The sequence below is a fragment of the Hyperolius riggenbachi genome, chromosome 9, assembly GCF_040937935.1.
Source record: "Hyperolius riggenbachi isolate aHypRig1 chromosome 9, aHypRig1.pri, whole genome shotgun sequence".
NCBI classification, from domain to species: Eukaryota; Metazoa; Chordata; class Amphibia; order Anura; family Hyperoliidae; genus Hyperolius; species Hyperolius riggenbachi.
The window spans coordinates 24366923-24387133 of NC_090654.1; the positions used below are offsets into that span (position 1 = coordinate 24366923).

At 42.2% G+C, this 20211-nt stretch overlaps 1 protein-coding gene and 1 long non-coding RNA gene across 7 annotated transcripts in view; both read left to right on the forward strand.

The window, feature by feature from the left end:
* Window positions 1-4610: 4610 nt before the first annotated feature.
* LOC137532040 (Fc receptor-like protein 5) overlaps window positions 4611-20211 on the forward strand; it is a 353036-nt gene continuing 337435 nt past the window's right edge. For 5 of the 6 annotated variants that reach the window (XM_068252142.1, XM_068252143.1, XM_068252147.1 and 2 more), the window contains exons 1-3: window positions 4611-4663; window positions 11583-11603; window positions 17771-17794. In XM_068252142.1, the coding sequence (XP_068108243.1) occupies window positions 4633-4663; window positions 11583-11603; window positions 17771-17794 (76 nt within the window). In that variant the 5' untranslated portion in view covers window positions 4611-4632. Of the gene's footprint in view, window positions 4664-8348; window positions 8369-11582; window positions 11604-17770; window positions 17795-20211 lie in introns of those variants that run through there. The other variant, XM_068252144.1, reaches the window with a different exon arrangement.
* LOC137532041 (uncharacterized) lies at window positions 17815-19728 on the forward strand. The gene is made up of 2 exons (XR_011023843.1): window positions 17815-17949; window positions 19572-19728. It is a non-coding gene; the product is annotated as an uncharacterized lncRNA (long non-coding RNA).

Genomic DNA, 20211 nt, shown 5'->3' on the forward strand with positions numbered 1-20211 from the left:
GTATCTTATTTTAGGGGAAACACCGTATTATTTCCCAAACTAAAGACTAATCTGAGATTGACATTCTGAAGAAAAGTCTGCACTTTAGCCTTAAAGAAAATAAATACTGTTTTTTATGTGTTTGGTTTAACCACTTCAGCCTAACTGGACGAAAATTTTCGTCCAGTTAGGCTGCGCGCACTCCCACGGGTCGCGCGCGCTCCCGCGGGCCTCCCCGTGCGCGCTCCCACTGGGGCTGTTAGCCCAGCGATCAGTGAAAGGGATTATAAATCCCTTTCACTGATCGGACCCCCCCCTCGGAGAAAAGCCGACAGCGTCTCTTCAGACGCTGCGGCTTTTCTGAGATCAAAAAGTTCCCCGTCTTCTTTCTTCTTCCTGGGAGCGAGATCGATCGCTCCCAGGACTTTTTGACTGTGGCCATCTTGTGGCCAAATAGCAAACTACACCAAAAAAAACCACTTAACATTGAATAAATACATTTTACAACATTTAAATTCCCCTGTTTACCTCCCACACCAAAAATTACCCACAAGTTTTAATCAAAAATAAAATAAAAAATGACAATAATAAAAAAAAAACATAAATAGTTACCTAAGGGTCTAAACTTTTTAAATATTCATGTCAAAGGAGTATATCAATATGATTTATTAAATTATGGGCTTCTTAATAGTGATGGATGCAAATTGAAAAAATGCACCTTTATTTCCAAATAAAATATTGTCGCCATACATTGTGATAGGGACATAATTTTAACGGTGTAATACCCGGGACATATGGGCAAATACAATACGTGAGTTTTAATTATGGAGGCATGTATTATTTTAAAACTATAATGGCTGAAAACTGAGAAATAATGATTTTTTTCCGTTTTATTCTTATTCTTCCTGTTAAAATGCATTTACAGTAAAGTGGCTCTTAGCAAAATGTAACACCCACAGAAAGCCTAATTGGTGGCAGAAAAAAACAAGATATAGATCAATTCATTGTGATGAGTAGTGATAAAGTTATTGGCAAATGAATGGGAGGTGAAAGTTGCTCAGATGTAAAAAATTCTCAACCCTGTAGGCTGAAGTGGTTAAACATAGGTCTAAAGGTGCATAGATATTACTAATAATGAAAATATTAAATATATAACAAAATTAAATGTGAGATTTGCTTACAGGTCCACTTAGTGGCTTGTCTGGTAAGGTTTACGAGGACAAGAAAGGCCCACTTTAGTTGCAGTACTCGGTAAAGAACAGTAGGGCAACACAGTGGATTGCACTTTCACTATAATGCAAGGATCAATCCCTGGCCAGGACACTGTCTCCATTGAATTTGTATGCTGTCCCCTTGCTTGCATGAGTTTTACACTATATCCCAAAAAAACATACAGGCAGGGAGGTTACCCTCCCTGGTAGTCTGATTATGTCAGGGTTTTGCTTCTAAAAAGAGATACATTATGGTAATACAGTGTGAGACTAGAAATCCCAGCTAGCCTGGCTGGCAACTGCCTGTGGGCTCTGGGTATATGCAGTGTCACTCAAAGACAGCTATGCTATGCTTTAGTAAGTTAAATGACAAATGCAGTGAAAAGATATGCAATGGTAATACAGTGTGGGACTACAAATCCCAGCTAGCCTGGCTGGCAACTATCTGTGGGCTCTGGGTATATGCAGTGTCACCCACAAAGACAGCCATGCTATGCTTTAGTAAGTTAAATGACAAATGCAGTGAAAAGGTAATACAGAGTGTGGGCCTGGCACAGTACCGCAACTAGGCCCAGCTGCAACAGGGCTGTATCTATGCCTGTCTGTGGTCACACACACACACACACGCACGCACGCACGCACACACACACACACACACACACACACACACACACACACGCGCGCGCGCGCGCACGCACGCACGCACGCACGCACGCACGCACACACACACACACACACACACACACACACACACACACAAACAGATCAGAAGACTATTAGCTCTCAAAAGTAATTTTTGTGGGGTGCTTTCAGCAACAAGATTGAGCGAGGAGCAAGCTAACAACAACAGCCTAACTAATGCTTTACCTATCTCCAAATGTCTCTCCCTTCCTCTAACTAGCAAGAGATCAGCAGACTGAGAACATGGCCGACGCTGCAGCATTTTTATAGGGGGGGGGGGGGGGTAGGGGTCCTTGGGTGAGTGCAGCCTGATTGGCTGTCATGTGTCTGCTGACTGTGATGTAGAGGGTTAACGTTTAGTCCAATGACAAGTATGGGAAGGTGGGGCGAAGCGCGCCATGTTTCCGCTACCCGGCACGGACGTGGATAGCTGATATCCGCGCAAACTTCCCACCGGGCGAACCGTTCGAGCCATCTCTAACTGCTAACTGTTCACTTACTCTTATTTCGCCAATGGTTTCCTCACGCGCCCAATCCAGCCGTCCGCTCGAGCGCTTTCCACCTCACTCTCTTTGCTCACGTCCCCACTACTTAGTAACAAGGAAGGGGCGTATGCATCAATAAGTATGCGTACACGCCCCCTTTCTCTCTGTAACCACAACCAACCAGCGATTCACCTGCCAGGCAGACAGTCCTGTGTCAGCAGCAACTCCATCACAGCTGCTGACCAGGCTACACCCCCATGTCACTTACTTACACCCAGGGCCGGTTCTAGACTTTTTGCTGCCTGAGACAAATTTGGGAGGATGCGCCCCCCCCCCCCTTCCTCCATTTGGAATGATTGCACAGCACCCAAAAATTTGCACCACATGTTATAGTCATGATGCAACCCCCCCAAAACGTATACCTATACCTATTAGTATAGGTAGGTAGGTAGGTAGCCTGGTATAGGGACCCAATGTATAGAAAGCCAGGTATAGGTGCCCCCAAGTATAGGTAGCCAAGCATAGGTTCCCTCAGTATAGGTTAGCCAGGTATAGGTGCCCCAGTATAGGTAGCCAGACATAGGTGTCCCTAGTATAGGTAGCCAAGTATAGATATAGGAGCCCCGAGTATAGACAGCCAGGCATAGATGCCCCCAGTTTTAGGTAGCCAGGGATAGGTGTCCCCAGTATAGGTAGCCAAAAATAGGTGCCCCCAGTATAGGTTAGCCAGGTTTAGGTGCCCCAGTATAGGTAGTCAGACATAGATGTCCCCAGTATAGGTAGCCAGGTATAGATATAGGAGCCCCGCGTATAGACAGCCAGGCATAGATGCCCCCAGTTTAGGTAGCCAGGGATAGGTGTCCCCAGTATAGGTAGCCAAAAATAGGTGCCCCCAGTATAGGTTAGCCAGGTATAGGTGCCCCAGTATAGGTAGTCAGACATAGGTGTCCCCAGTATAGGTAGCCAGGTATAGATATAGGTGCCCCAGTATAGGTAGCCATGCATAGGTGCCCCCAGTTTAGGTGCCAGGGATAGGTGCCTCCAGTATAGGTAGCCAGGCATAAGTGCCCCCAGTATAGGTTAGCCAGGTAAAGGTGGCCCCAATAGAGGTTAGCTAGGTATTGGTGACCCCAGCATAGGCTGGCCAAGTATAGGTGGCCCCAGTATAGGTTAGTATGGTAGAGTTGCCCCCATTATTGGTTAGCCAGGTATAGGTGGCCACAGTATAGGTTAGCCAGATTTAGGTTCCTCCAGTATAGGTTAGCCAAGTATAGGTGGCCCCAATATAGTTTAATTTAGCAAAAACAAAAAAAAGTTAACGTGCGGTCCTCAGCTGGAGTCCATTTAACACTGGAAATCACAGATCCATCACATCTCAGAAATCCAGTGCATTATATACAAATCCATTCCGGACTCACCCACTCATATCGGAGGAATTCTTCAATTATTCATGTTTATTTTCAGCGGTTATACAGCATATATGGACCAGCACAATGTTTCGGACAACACACCTTTGTCAAGCACTTTGCAAAAGGTGTGTTGCCTGAAAAGTTGTGCTGGTATAACCACTGAAAATAGACATGAATAATTGAATTCCTCCCATATGAGTGGATGAGTCCGGATTGGATTTGTATATAGTGCCCAGTATAGGTTAGCCAAGTATAGATGGCCCCAATATAGGTTAGCCAGGTATAGGTGCCCCCAGTTTATGTTAGCCAGGTATAGGTGCCCCCAGTATAGGTTAGCCAGGTATTGATGCCCCCAGTATAGGTTAGCCAGGTATAGGTGCCCCCAGTTTAGGTTAGCCAGGTATAGGTGCCCCCAGTATAGGTTAGCCAGGTATTGGTGCTCCCAGTATAGGTTAGACAGGTATAGGTGCCCCCAGTATAGGTTAGCCAGGTATAGAGGCCCCCAATATAGGTTAGGCAGGTTTAGTTTCCCCCAGCATAGGTTAGTCATAGCTAGGTATAGATGCCCTCAGTATAGGTTAGGCAGGTTTAGTTTCCCCCAGTATAGGTTAGCCAGGTTTATCTGCCCCAGTATAGGAAGCCAACCTGTCCCAACCTCCTTCCCTGGCCTTCACTCCTTTACCTCCTGGAGTTATTTTTTCATAATAATGTTTTAGAAATGGTTTATCCTCATGTCATGTGAGCTTTCTGCAATAAATGACCACTCTGCAACTTCTTAATCTGATTTCCTACAAAACAGGAAGCTGAAACCTTGCTTTCAGAAACAAAAAAAGAAAATAGCATTCTGTATGGACTTTGCTAAGGAACATGCCTGTCTATCTACTTGTGATTTTAACTTGTAAGTACATTTATATTTTTTAGGCATGGGTGTTGTTTTAAATGTATTTTTTTTTTACTGTGGAATACTTTTTGTTACATTGGCCCCTATTCAATTCACTTTTTCTCCTATGATTGTTCATACACTCATTGATTTTCTCATCGATTCCTTGTAGATTCAATTATTCTGTTGGGAATCGATTCACCAAAATGGCAGATCGATTTTGACTAAAAATCGATCAAAGCTATCGATGGGACAAGATGGAAAATTTAAAACAATCAGGGGAGGGGCAAGAGCATTGGCAGATCGATGGCCTATAGCTTTGCACTGCTTCGAACAGTACAACTCTGCAGCTGTTCGACTGATTTTCAATAGATTCCCTGCTGAAATCTATTGGAAATTGATGTGCAGTGTATGGTTTTCGGGGCTCTGCAATGGATAAAAAACCAAAAGTAGGTGAATAACGTAAGTCCTGTCAGATTTATTTTCAGTGTTTTCTTTTTTGCTGGTGGCTTAAAAGACAAGTTATTGATAGGGAGTTAAAATATCACCTAGGGGAAAACTTTAGAGGAAAAGTTTATTGAATAGCAGCCATTAAGTGTTATATTTGTTTCATGGAGTCATAACAAATTATGCATTTCTGAAACAGTAACCACAATGTGTTTTTATGATGAAAAATACTTGATTTTACTTTGATTTCATTGCACTTTTCTTTGTTATACATGTATTGGGGCTATGGGATATTTATAAACTCAGTATCAGGTAAACATAAGAGAATCTGCCAATTCTATTTGAAAGAAAATAATCGTGTACTTAGATGTCATATTGATTGCAATTATTCTTTAACTGACATCTTCTATCTAGAGCACTTTACATGTACATAGATGGTCATGTCACTGACTGTCCTAAGAGGAGCTCACAATCTAATCTTACCACAATCATAGATAGTCTAATGTCCTAATATATTAATATTGTGACATATTCTGCAGCACTGTACAGAGTACATAGTCATGTCACTGACTGTCCTCACAGGAGCTCACAATGTAATCCTACCTCATAGTCTAATGTCCTACCATATTATTATTGTGTATTTATTTACCACGGACATCTGAAGTGTCTGAATCACACCAGAAACAAGCATGCAGCTAATCTTATCAGATCTGACAATGCTGTCAGAAACATTAGATCTGCTGCATGCTTGTTTAGGGTCTATGGATAAAAGTATTAGAGGCAGAAGATCAGCAAGACAGCCAGGCAATGTGCATTGTGAAAAAGGAAATAAATATGGCAGCCTCCATATCACTCTCATCACAGTTGTCCTTTAAGTTGGGAGGGATTATCATCACCTGGTTCAGGGGCACAGGAGGGAAATTTGGCTGCAGAAAAGGACCCCTAATACTTTTTGGTCGGAGGGTGTCTGTTGGGGGCCCCAGGGCTAATTTTGCCCTGGGGCCACATTGTTACTAGAACCAGCCATGTGTGCATCGCAGCTGCAGATTGACACTTGCCACTCATGCTGCTGCTGGATTCCTGGAGCTGTGACAGCCGCAATGTCCTTAGGCTTGGCCAGTGATCTGCAAACTTGGCTCTCCAGATATTAAGGAACTACAAATCCCACAATGCATTTGCCTTTATGAATCATGACTGTGGCTGTCAGACTCCCGCAATGCATTGTGGGACTCGTATTTCCTTAACAGCTGGAGAGACAAGTTTGCAGATCACTAGGCTAGGCTGATACCTCCCGCTCTCTTTCCGTGTTCATGTACAGTGGCTGCAGCCTGAATAGACCAATCACGTTGGAGTGTCCCAAGAGCAGCAGCTCTTCTCTCCATAGCCTGGCAGGCATTGAACTTTACGGTAGATCAGGGCCCTCCAGAGCCGGATTATCCACCAGGCATCGGAAGCAGTTGCTTTTGATCTAGTAAAAGGTCAGGGGCCCGCCAGCCCCAATCAAGATTTTTTTGCCCCTGTTCATGTGGTCTTTAAGTAACTCTTTATGGTCTGTTAAAAGCCAAGTCGGCAGGAATGCTCTCTGTAACATATATAATGCTAGGTACACACCACACAATTTTCTAGCAGATTTTCCTTACATATCATTTTTTTCCATATACATATACATATCTTTCCTGCTCTGCTATATAATACCTTTATATATTTCTTTAGGGTGTTGTACTTTAGCTTAGTACGACATGTATATTGAAACATGGGCCAGTGGAAATTGATTGTGTATGTGCAGTGTTTGTAGCTTTTTGTGATTTTGTAACAGCCAATAGCAGTTGGTTCCCAAACCCTTATATATGCCTCCCTATATAGCACCTGTATACCCATACAGTTACCATTCTATTAATCACTTCCCATATTATACCACCAAGTCCCTCCCCCTTTCCACTTGTCCCCACCCTCTCCCTTTTCTGTTATCTTCCGAGCCTCAGATCAAATTTTTTTTGCCATAAATTACCACTCCTTTATCCCTTTATTTCCCACCCCCTCAACTAAGATTGTATTTGCATAAACCATCCCTAAAGGGAGACATTTTATTCTCCAAGATGTATTTATGAATATTCAATATTTTTAAATAGCTCCACCTTCTTTATGCCTATTGGCTAATTTTAAAATATGTGTGTACTTTGTATAAATTGTATTGCCGCCATGTTGTTTTAATTAATGACCTGATGAAATGGAGAGTGGTCCTACTTGAAGCGCGTTGTCATAACAAAACTTTTTTCCCACCCAAAAATCCCCCCGCCATACTTCTTTCTAGATGCCTTAGCATTGCCTAGCAATGGTGATGCTATTCTCCAGGTAGCAGCATGACACAGGCAGACGCCCATCTCCCGCTATCCACCATAGCGGTGAATAAGGCTGCCTTCCCGGCCTGGTAAACCCACTTTCACTGACACCTCCTTCATACTAAGAGTGGGTGGTGGCTTGATGCGGTCGGACGCCACTCCTCCACTTTCCACTATCAGTGGCGAGCAGGCTGTCTCGCGGGTGTATTGACAGATAGTGCCGTCCGGAAGCAGCCTTCCTCACTGAGTATCACGCATGCTCATTGGAGACATAAATGTTATTTTTTCAAAATATCTCAATTTCTGCACCTCCTACACTACCCAAATTTTCAGGGTAGGGAGGGGACTCTCTGAACTACATCTGCATCAAATTGCAGCCCCCGATCCCCGCTGGTTCCTGAGATTGATTACAGCAAACCTATCTCGGGAATAAGCAGGGTTCGGGGGCTGCAATTTGCCTGCTTACTGGGCAATGGGTTCCACCTGACAGCTATGCAGCCAAAGTAAAAGAGAGGACCCGCCACTAATCGTGAGGGGCCTACAGAATATGTGAAAAGAAAAGGAGAAGGCACTAATCCAGGTGAAGGACAGAAGATAGGCAGAGGACAACTCAAAGAGGCATAGGCAGTGTGAAAAAAACTAAAGCATACCAAAGGCAAACACTATTGTAACAGCCATGCTATAGAGTAAAGGGTAACATTGGATTGAATGTTGTTTTACAGCAGCCGCAGCAAGGTGATAAAGGGGTTGTCAGCTGGTGGGGTGAGCAGCGTTCAACAGGTTCCTACTCCAGCTTTTAAAATTGCTGCATCTTCCAGGTGACAATGTCTACGGGCAGCTGGAACAGCCACTCACTTAGTGGTAAGCACAGGAGCCAGAGGTTATGGTTTGGAGCCCAAGCAGGAGCTACAGGAAGCCAGAGCCACAATGACACCAAGTACGGGCAGAAGAGGGGAGTGTGAGGTTAAAAAAATCTGGTCTCACTTGGTAGACAATTACTACGGTTCTGATGTGAGCCCCTAGGACCCTCTACATATAAGATCCTTAACTACACCATACACTCCAGTTTTGCTCGTAATACACAATAGGACCCCATCACTCCCAGGGTGCCCACGTCCTCTCCTGCTAGTCCCCTCCACCTCTAACATTTATTTTTTCTTTCTTTCTAAGACTTTCTAAGACGTCCTGAACCTCATTAGCCAATAATAAGCTCTACAAGGACTGACACTGCAGCAATTACGGTAGTTTCAACTGCTCATAGGCCTCACACACGGTGAACCCGACAACATGGAAATTTCTGTCCTAGACGAATGAAGTTAACCAGTTCACCACTATATTTCCCCTTATGCACCAGAACAATTTTTCACCACCAATAAGCCTTTCTTTGGGTGTTACATTTTACTAAGAATTATTTTATTCTAAATGTATTTTAACAAGAGTAATTTAAAAAATGGAAAAAAAATAATTATTTCTCAGTTTTCAGCCATTATAGTTTTAATATCAAATGTGCTTCTATGGATAAAACCCACACATTTTATTTGCCCATTTGCCTGGTTATTTCAACATTTGTCCTTAGTACAATATATGGCGACAACATTTTATTTGGAAATAAAGGTGTATTTTTTCAGTTTTGCGTCCGTCACTAATTACAAGCCCTAATTTGCAAAGATAACAGTAATATAACCTCACGACATACATATTAAAAACATTGAATCCCTGAAGTAACTATTTTTCTTAAATGTCCTTTTTTTTATATACAAATGTTTTATTTTGGTAACTATGAGAGGGTGGGAGAGGTTAGGTGTTAATTTTAATGAGGGGTTTATTTATTTTTATTTAATTCAATGTATCAGCGTGTATTTTTACTATTTGGCTACTAGATGTCCCCCCACTTTATAATCCTGCCTACCATGAGTACGCTTACAGGAAGTAATGTATTTATGTTCAATAAAAAAAATTAAACAAGAGAAAAATAAATAATTCCCTAAACCTGTTGCTGCATTTAAGAGAACCTGAGCCGGAGCTCGGGTTCAAAATGAACAATTACCTCTCAGAGAGGGAAGGTCAGGATCCATTTGAGGCTTCCCTTGGTGCCCCTGATGCTAAGCGCAGACCTCCTTGTCCTGGCTGCGCGGCTCCTCTTCTGCAATCATGACGGCGCATGGTAAGCTCGAGTCCCGCCCGTGCATGTGCAGTAGCACGGAGCCACATGCTTCGACTCGGGTACTTTGATGAGCAGTGACATATCCCCATACAAATAGAGCCATGTGTATGAATACCTCTTAGATTGTGAGCTCCTCCGAGGGACAGTTAGTGACAAGAATATATATGTACTCTGCAGCGCACTGCGGAAGATGTCGTTGCTATATAAATACTAAATAATAATAATAAAACCCAAAACAGGTAAATTGGGTGTAATGCACACCTGGTAAATTAGGCCCACCATAGGCCATGATGTAATTAGCAGTTAAGGCCAGAGATGGGCTTTTGAGCGATTCCGAGTAGCAAGCTACTCGGAATTGAAATGCTAATGTCCGCTGATTACATCGGTGTAACCACAGGCTATGGGGGGTTAACTTACCCAGAAGTCTTCACGATTGTCTGCGCTCCATTCCGCATCATAGGCTAACTGTTGGCCACGTTCCATGACTTCAAGCTGAAAGGAGGAATCACAGTGAGTCGCGGAATGTGGCCAACAGTTTGCCTATGATGCGGACGATTGTGGGCGAATGGAGCGCAGACGATTGTGAAGACTTCTGGGTAAGTTAACCCCCTGTAGCCTGTGGCCACACTTGTGTAATCAGTGGGGCATTAGCATTTAAATTCCGAGTAACTTGCTACTCAGAATTGCTCAAAAGTCCATCTCTGGTTATGGCGTCACAGACAGGGTAATTTGGACACCAGAGTTCCACAATGGTACATTATACTCTGGCTAGTGATAGTGGCTGCGCTGTGGTAATGAGTGGTTGGCTACAGTAAACCTGAACACCATATGGCTCTGGTGTTTCAGCTGAGAGTTTGACTATTGTATAGCCTAACCCTGGCAAGCGATAGTGGCGGTGCTGCGTCAGCAAGTGCTCAGCTATAGCTCAGCTTGGTTCCACTGCAGGCAGCAGCAGTTCTTTTGAGTATATGGCTATAACATACCCAAGTGCCAAAGGTTTGTTTCGGCAATGTGGGTTTGGCTATAGCAGCATAATAAGGGTTATGAAAAAGTGGTGAGCACTGAGCTAGTGTAGGTAGGGGGTAATTAGTGTTATGCGTAGGTAGGGAGAAGGGTAGTGTTTGGCATGAGTAGGATAGGGTTAAAGCAGTTTAAAACTCTGACAAAATATTCAACAAAAATGTGTTTTCCTACTTTTTATAACCCATACAATTATCATATTAGCTTTTGTGCACAAGTATTATAATTTATTTACAAATGTTAACTTTCCAAAGTTCAGTTTATTTACTTTGAAAGCTGCTGGTGCATTTTATTCATAACTGTTGTAATTCTGTTTTAAACGCAGCCATCAGTGATTACTGACCTGTGTTTCACTCCAGGACTCATTAGCATAAGTTTCTTCACAGCCAGAGAATGTTTACTTAATTGTATCAAGTAAAGAATGTATACAGAAGATAAGCTAATCACCAGTTCGGATGCGGCAGCCCCTGCAGGAGAAAAAGTCAGTCCTGTGATGTAACCCTTTAAATGCTGTTTTACTAAAAAAAAAATAAAAAATAAAAACAACAACATTGCGTTAGTATATTATATGCTGTAAATAATCTTTTAGAGCAAAGAAGAAATACTGGGTTGCATTCCACTTTAACGTGTTGTTAAAGTGAGGACGTGTTACGTTATGGAAGCCTATAGCAGAGTATTGTTAATGGTATTCTACTGTTTGCAAAATTTAATGTCTAAATTGACAGGCGTCTCTATTAAATGTACAATCAAAACCGGCGGAACTAGCAGATTACCTGTGCCTAGACTTATTTCAAGACTATCAGCTGAGACTTCACATTGGAAGATGCTGAACCTGGGTGGAGGCGGGCTGTATGATAGCTGCCAAAGAGTGACCCAAAAAATTGTACAGTGACACGTTATCATTTGAGTATATACTGTATATGTAGGAGGAATTAAAAAATAACTTCTTTCATTTCTTTTTGTACAGCAACTATTCTGTGCATTTCAGGTGAGTAATGTTTTTTTTTAATTGATATTACTATTTGCATCGCATAGCTCAACTAATAAATTATCATTTTTTTTTTGTTTAGAAAGGCACAATACATATATTATTTCAAAAATATAAATTTGGTGAAAATAAAAGTGAAAGTATATTAGGGCGAAATTCAGATAGTTCCTTTTTTTTTTTCAGAGAAGCCAATCGTCAAACTAAAAGCCTGATTTGCTAAGTTTTTTTAGAAGCTGTAAAAAAACAGTACCTGAATTGACAGGAAACAAAATGAAGAAAACACCTGTATGCACTATCCCAATCTTATTCCCAGCTCCGCAGCCAGGCACAAGCAAGGCAAGCTGTTGCTTGGGGACTCACTATAGAGGGGGCCTCAGTTGCTCCTTGCACCTCATGTCACTGTGTCACAGCACTCAGTAGGCCAGATTTATGAAAGCATTAGTGACAGTTTTTTCTTCTTAAACAGTTCTAACCACCAGCAGGAGGAACTGTTATAATGAGAAGATTCTTAAAGGATTTCTGATGCGAGAATTAATAAACAACTTTTACTCACCTGGGGCTTATTCCAGCCCCTAGCAGCAGTCTCAGTCCCTCGCCGCAGCCCCAGTCCTCCGCGTTGTACCACTGGCTGCTGGTAAAGATTGCGACCCCGTCAGCGGGTCCAGTCTTCTGCGCCAGAGCGGGCATTTGTGCCTGTGCATGCATGTAATCTGGCATGTACTGCATCTGCGCAGTAGTGGGCGCAGGCGCAGTATGCCCAGATGACGTGGATGCGCAAGCACAAATCCCTGCGCAAGCACAGAAGACCCAACCCGCCGGCGGGGTCACAATCTTTACCGGCGGCCAGTGGGACAACGCGGAGGACCGGGGGGCTGCAACAAGGGACTAAGACTGCTGCTAAGGGCTGGAATAAGCCCCAGGTGAGTAAAAGCTGTTTATTAATTTTCGTATCGGAAGTCCTTTATAAGCTACTTAATAGCAGCAGTTTAGCGTGAATTACTAGAACTGCACTACAGTTTAAGAAACATGCAAATCCATCTCTAAATTGCCGCATATTAAGAAGTGCATCATAGCACTTCTAAAGATAGTGAAGTGTAGACTACACATGATTTGTGATGTGCTCCTCCCTCCCTGCTGAATTCCTCCTCAGAGCCTGCAGGTATCAATACAGCAGGTGTGTTGGTTACCTCAGCAACAGCAATTTCCCTCACACACTGCACTGTCTGAGAAACCTTCCTAACCCCTTCTATGTAATCACAGTTGAAGAAGGAAACTGCACTATCTGGTGATTTTTACTTAATGACATGCTGACTTATAAAAACGTCCTGCTAGAGCCTCTTAATGGCTCCAGGACGTTTTTATAAGTCAGACAGTGCTGCTGTGCATATGCGTGTGCACGGGGATCGCGGGTGCACGTGCATCCCCGTGCACGTGAAAATTGTGAAAAAAATACACCTTTACTTCCAAACGATATATATATTGTCACCATACTTTTTACTAGGGACATAATTAAAATCTTGTGATAACCAGGACAAATAGGCAGATACAATGTGTGGGTTTTATGTACAGTAGCCGTGTTTATATTAAAACTATAGGGGATGAAATTGGAGAAATAGTGTATTTTTTCATTTTTTCCCTGTATTTCCCTTTAAAATGCATACAAAATAAAGTAATTACTGAAAACAAATATCAACCCCAAAAAGCCCACTTTGTGGTGAAAAAAACAAGATATAGATCATTTAATTGTGATTAGTAGTGATTAAGCTATTGGCAAATGAAAGGGATTAGCACTGAAAGGTGAAAATCGCTGTTGTCCGTTAGGGTAAAAACCGCCTTGGGGTGAAGTGGTTAAGGTTAAGTTCTGCACAAATTTCTAAAAACCTACCAATACCTCCACTGTCTGTTACACCCTGCGGCTCTTGGCTCTGCCCGGTTGGTGTAATATCAGATAATGCTCCCTCTATTGTTGCTCGGAAAACATTATGTTCTAACTCTATATCCACTTGGGGGTGAACATCTACAAGTACAAGGCTTTTAGGCGTGATAACTGAGCAGAGCCGGGACGAGGTCCTCCAGCACCCAAGGCTGAGACACCAAAGTGCGCCCCTCCATCCCTCCACCCTAGCCGTCATACACTGATTGCTATTAGACTAAAAGGCGCCACAGGGCCCACAACCTCCCCAACACCTTAATATCTAGTTATCTGACTTGCAGTCGTCACTGTCATGTATCCCCTTTTCTTATTTCTTTCTGCTTCAAACACAATTAGGAATGACAGCTGAATGAATTCTGCGCCCCCTCCTACACTGCGCCCTGAGGCTGGAGCCTCTTCTGCCTCTGCCTCGGCCCGGCCCTGTAACTCAGTTATCACTGTTTTGTTAATCAAGCCCAATGTACACAATAGGGATGATCAGAAATGCCAAATTCTGATTCCGTATAATTACAATTACCGAAAATGCAGATAACTGATTCCACAGATTTTACGGGAAATCCTAATTTCCAATACCCATTTCCACGGAAAATATTTTTTAATCATTTTTGTAAGTTATGTAATTTAGAAAAATATGTTTTTGTTTTGTATTATGCAAAAATGAAAAAGAACAGAGGGTTTCCGAGCACCAATTTGCATAAGTAGTCACATTTAATCTATACTCCCAACACCTTCAAAAACATAAATGCAGTAAAGATCAGCCTAAGGCACATTTGCTTTTTGCACCTACATCTTCCGACCTGCCAGGAGCTCATCTTGTGCCGATTTTTTTCCCTGTTCTTGTGGACCAAGTTTTGTATTATGCGGACATCCTGGATGCATTACTGAATGCTCTCAATTACTTTAGAGTTGGAAGCATTGGACCATTTACAGGCTGCACAATTTTTCCATGAAAAAATTTAAATACTGTGGAAATTTCAGACCAATCATAAGACTTGGTATAATTTGGTAGTATCCAAGTCTTGTGATTGGTCTAAAATTTCTGGTGTATTCTCTTATTGATCCAATACTACCAAGTATTTCCAAGTCCTGCGATTCACCTAAAGTTTCCTGTTCTATGATTGGCCTAAAATTTCCCATTTTAGACTAATCACAACACTTGACATTTCAAAATACTGAGCAGTATTGGACGAATCAGAGAACACGGGGATTTACCGCGGTAATCAGAACACCACGGAAATTATAGACCATTCACAAGACACAGATACTACCGAATTTTACAGTCCTGTGATTGGTCTAAAATTTCCACAGTATTTCCATTTCCACTGAAAAATTCTGCAGCCTGCGATTGGTCCAATGCTTTAAAGGATACCGAGGAGACATGTGACAAGATGAGATAGACATGTGTATGTAAAGTGCATAGCATGCTAATAATTATGTGTTGCTTTTTTTTCTTTCTCTGCCTGAAAGGTTTAAAAATCGGGTATGTAACAGACAGTTTCTGTCTGGGTGGACCGGGTCGGACAACAGGGTGACCCTCTCTGATAAGGAATTACAGCCATAAAACAGTTTCCAAGCAGAAATTTTTTTCTGAGAGCAGAAAAGAGATTAAAGGGGTCAATAGTTCATAGATTTTAGCTCTGGCACACTTCAATGAATGTGACATTGAGCAGAAACATTGAAACACAAGAAACTTGATTTAAAGAGAATCTGTATTGTTAAAATCGCACAAAAGTAAACATACCAGTGCGTTAGGGGACATCTCCGATTGCCCTCTGTCACAATTTCGCCGCTCCTCGCCGCATTAAAAGTGGTTAAAAACAGTTTTAAAAAGTTTGTTTATAAACAAACAAAATGGCCACCAAAACAGGAAGTAGGTTGATGTACAGTATGTCCACACATAGAAAATACATCCATACACAAGCAGGCTGTATACACCCTTCCTTTTGAATCTCAAGAGATCATTTGACAAGACAAGACAAGACAAATAACATTTATATTACGCTTTTCTCCTTGCGGACTCAAAGCGCCAGAGCAGAGCAGCAGCCACTAGGGCGCGCTCTATTGGCAGTAGCAGTGTAAGGGAGACTTGCCAAAGGTCTCCTACTGAATTAGTGATGGCTTACTGAACAGGCAGAGCCGAGATTCGAACCCTGGTCTCCTGTGTCAGAGGCAGAACCCTTAACCATTGCACCATCAGCCAACTGCACCATTACACCATCAGCCAATTTGTGTGTTTCTTTCCCCCTGCAGTTCTCATGCACTGAAGTTTCAGGCTGCTCTTTTCTTCCTGCAAATAGCTTTGCCCTTGTCTATAATTCCTCAGTATGTGAAAGCCCAGCCAGCTCAGAGGACGATTTATCCAGCTTGTAAAAGATAAGAGAGAAGAGAGAAGCTGCCCTAATCTAAATAATACACAGGCAGTGTGCATAGAGGGGCCTGGAAGGGGGAGTTCATAGCAGAACCACAACACTGAAGAACTTGGCAGCCTTCCAGACACAGGCCGACAAGTCTGACAGGGGAAAGATACATTGATTTATTACAGAGACTGTGATAGTAGAAAGTGCTGCAGTAAGCCAGAACACATTAGAATAGCTTTTAAAACTTGTAGGATGATAAAAAACAGGATGCAATTTTTGTTACGGAGTCTCTTTAAATATGATATTAAACTATGGGCTATCTAAAAAGTAATTTCTAGCAGAAAGAGGATAGATGCAACTGTTTATCTTATCAGTTTATTTTCACCTCGGGTATCCTTAAAGAGACACTGAAGCGAAAAAAAAATGTATGATATAATGAATTGGTTGTGTAATACGGATAATTACTAGAACATTAGTAGCAAAAAAAAATATTCTCATATTTTTATTTTCAGATATACAGCTTTTTTTTTTTTTTTTTTTTTTTTTTTTTTATAACATTGCATCATTCTCTAATATTTGCAGTTTACACACTACTCAGCTTTCTAAATGTTTTTTACAGAACAGGCAGTAAACTTTTGACTTGTCTTGAACTGTTCTCTGCAAAAGAAAAACCAATACAGTTAAGATAACAGCCTTCAGAACACAGAGCTCTCTGCAACTTTGAAAGTCGTGGAGCTCAATGGCAATTTGCATAGATAACAACTGTAGTTTCTTAACTCTCCCTGTACTGGAAACAACATTAGACTTATGTCTCTGCTCCTAATGCTTTATTTCTTAGCTGTACTACACATACAAATCATTATATCATATTTTTTTTTCTCCTTCAGTGTCTCTTTAAAGCTCCTTGATTGAGCTAAAATATCCAAGAGATTTTGATTACTGCTGCAGTAAGCCCATGTTTGCATAAACAGCAGTAAACTTCACATGTGCTGAGCACTCATGTACATTTTATGTACATTTTACTGATGCTTCCTGAATCTGCCACATTTTGTTTTGGCTGAGTTCTCCAGCCAAGGTTTCCTCCTCAGTAATTCAGGGCCTATAAATCACCACTGAGTGGAAAGCAGCAGAATATCCATATTGTGCCTAATGTTTTATGCCTATTATTTCTGTCCTACATTTGCATCAAAATGCATAAGGTATCAGAGTTCTACTTAACGACCGCCTAACGCCGATAGGCGGCGGCAGGTCGTAAGTGGTATTACATGGAAACGGCTGCTCGTACGAGCGGCCTTTCCATGTCAGTTCACAGAGGGTGTCTCCGTGAACAGCCTGCGAGCCTCCGATCGCGGCTCGCAGGCTAATTGTAAACACACGGGGAAGAAATCCCCGGTATTTACATCATACGGCGCTGCCGTAAAGGAGATCGGCGATCCCCGGCCTCTGATTGGCCGGGGATCGCCGGCATCTGATAGGCTGAAGCCTATCAGAGGCGGTGCAGGACGTTGCCGTCCGGTGCCACCCATGGGAAGGAGGGGAAGGAGGGAAAGAGAGGGAGGCCTGATATCGCTGCGGAGGGGGGCTTTGAGGAGCCCCCCCCCCCGCAACACGCAGGTAGCCGGCGACGATCAGACCCCCCCAGCAGGACGTCCCCCTAGTGGGGAAAAAAGGGGGGAAGTCTGGTCGCCCTGCTGCAAATACAATCTGTGCTGTGGGCTGGAGAGCCCACTCTGCACAGATCAATCCAAAATAGCCCGGTCCTTAAGTGGTTGCTTGAAAAAAAATATTCCAATGTGTTTTTTTTTTTGTGAGGGCTGAATTAATTTGTCTTTTTGTTATTATTTTAGTTTTCACCTTTTTTTTGTTTGTTTCTGCAGCAAGCACAGACACTGAACATCCAGGTAAGCAGTATGTTTATTAAAGCACATTGGTACTCATTTTAGTCCGATTACAATGATTGCAGGGGGAGGTTCTGGACGTCACAATGTGCCTTTCAGAGAACAAACAAAAGAAGCAGAGGGACACCAGGAGCCCTATGAAGGTTAAGAAAGATTGAGTAAGTTGAGATTGGAGTGAATAAATGTGGTGTAATAATATACTCTCAGAGTCCAGGCTGCAACAGCGGTAACCACGGTAATGTGCTTGAGTAAATGTTTCAGTCCATCTCCCCTCAGAACGTGGGTAATCGTAGGATCTTGATTGTCAATCTCCAGAAAACAAAAAAACGTCACCGCATAGATCCTACTTAATTAATTCCTAATTTGGCACAGTCCCCTTAAGAGTTAAGAACATAAGGGATAGGAGGATGTACCCCAATTGTGATAAAATATTCTAAAAACACTAAAGAGTAAGGGTTGCCTTATCTCAAGGAGGCGAGCGAAACAATTTTATTGGTAACGTTACAGGTTTTCAACCATTTCACAGGCTGAAATCCCGCTTCCTTCAGTCAATATGAGTGTCTGTGGCAAGCAACAAAGCGTTGTTCGTCTACATGCAATTGTTTTGCTCAGCTCTTGCTGTCACTGTACTTCCTTAAGGTAAGCCAACACATAAGTTTGAAACTATTTATAGAGGATTTTATAGAGCACTAGCTGATGACCCGGCGTTGCCCGGGTATGTATTTGGCTGGTGTTGGATCCGTCCGATTTTTCTAACCCTAACACACAAACACTCAATGTCCAAGTTTGTGAGATTTGGGGTCCTTGGCATCAATAATTTGTATTTTCCCATTGAAAATAAATAAATCTGATTCGCTGTTTGTGGCTCCACCCTCTCCAGCATTTGAACCCCAGTCACCCAATGACCAACTGTAGTAGGTTTGAGGCATCTGCTATTAACAGTGTAAAAATGGCAGCAATTTAAATATTCCCCTTGAAAATCAACAGGTGAATTTTGATTGACTATTATAGGCTCCACCCACTTCCCTGAATATTAATCCCAGTCACCCAGTGACCATCTGGGCAAAGTTTGAGAACCCTGCCATTAACAGTGTAAGAATGCCTGCAGTTTATATTTTCTCAGTGGAATTTGTTTTTGGCTCCACCCACTTTTTGTAACCTTGACAGACAGTCACTCAATTACCAAGGTTGTGAGCTTTTGGGTCCTTGGAATCAAAAATGTGTGAATGGGAGCAGTTTATCTGGCAAAGAAATCTAATTGGATGTTTGTGGCTCTGCCCCTGTAGTGAATTTGGACTTCAGTCACTTAATGACCAACTGTAGCAGGTTTGAGGCCTCTGTCATTAAAAGTGTAAGAATGGCAGCAGTTTCAATATTCCCCTTGAAAATTAATAGGTGAATTTTGATTGGCTGTTGTAGGCTCCACCTACTTTTCTGAATATTAATCCCAGTCACCCAGTGACCAACTGTATGAAGTCTGAGACACACACAAGCGCGCACACGCACACGCACACGGTTTTATATATATAGATAGAGTTTTTAGAGTATTTTATCACCATCTGCAAAAATGCTTTTATTTCAAATAGAACAGTTATATAATGCTCAATGTTTAAAACTGCTTCACAGCTGTTATTTTATCTCCAAATACTGGCAGAAGATAAAAATGTTAGTTATTTAAAAGAGGTTGTTGTTGTTTTTTTTTTTAACCCTTTCCACTCAGAGTTTTTTTTGCTAAAGGGAGTCGTTTCTACGCTGAGTTTTTTTTGTTTTTTTATTACAGAAATGCACTCTCCCTCTTACTCTCTCTCCCAGACAGAGGCGCTCACTTCTGTATCTAGACCCATTGAGTTATACTCCTGTTTGCCTGATGAAGCAGGACCACACCTGCGAAACACGTTGCACTAAGTGGAGTTCAATAAAATATTTTTGTATTGATATATTGTGACTCAATTGAGTTTTATATTTTTGAGGGAGGTAAGTCAACCTGAACATCCCCCTCTTTTAGACGGTTTTTAAACGTTTTTATTCTACTCTGGCGCCTCTGTACACCAAGCCTTGCTGAAATTACTCTCTCTCCCATTCTTACATGGAACGAAACACTGTAACATGGTATATCTTATTTTAAAGAACACATTATAACGTTTCATTTCATACCTTATTTGGACAGTTTGGTGTCTTCTATTAGCTGGCAGCAGAGAAGTTGTCCAAAGTATGGTACACTTTAAAACAATTTCCTGGGTGTAATCCTGGCCTGTGTGAGCAAGTTTCGCGATCGGAATAATTAGCAATAAAATGCTGGATACCATTTAGACGCTCCTCCACGTCTAATGAAGAAGGGCGGCCATATCTTTGCTGAGGCCTAGAGGCTCGTTGTTCGTGAACCAACTCAAGAATTAGGTTCTTGCGGTAGCTGATATGAT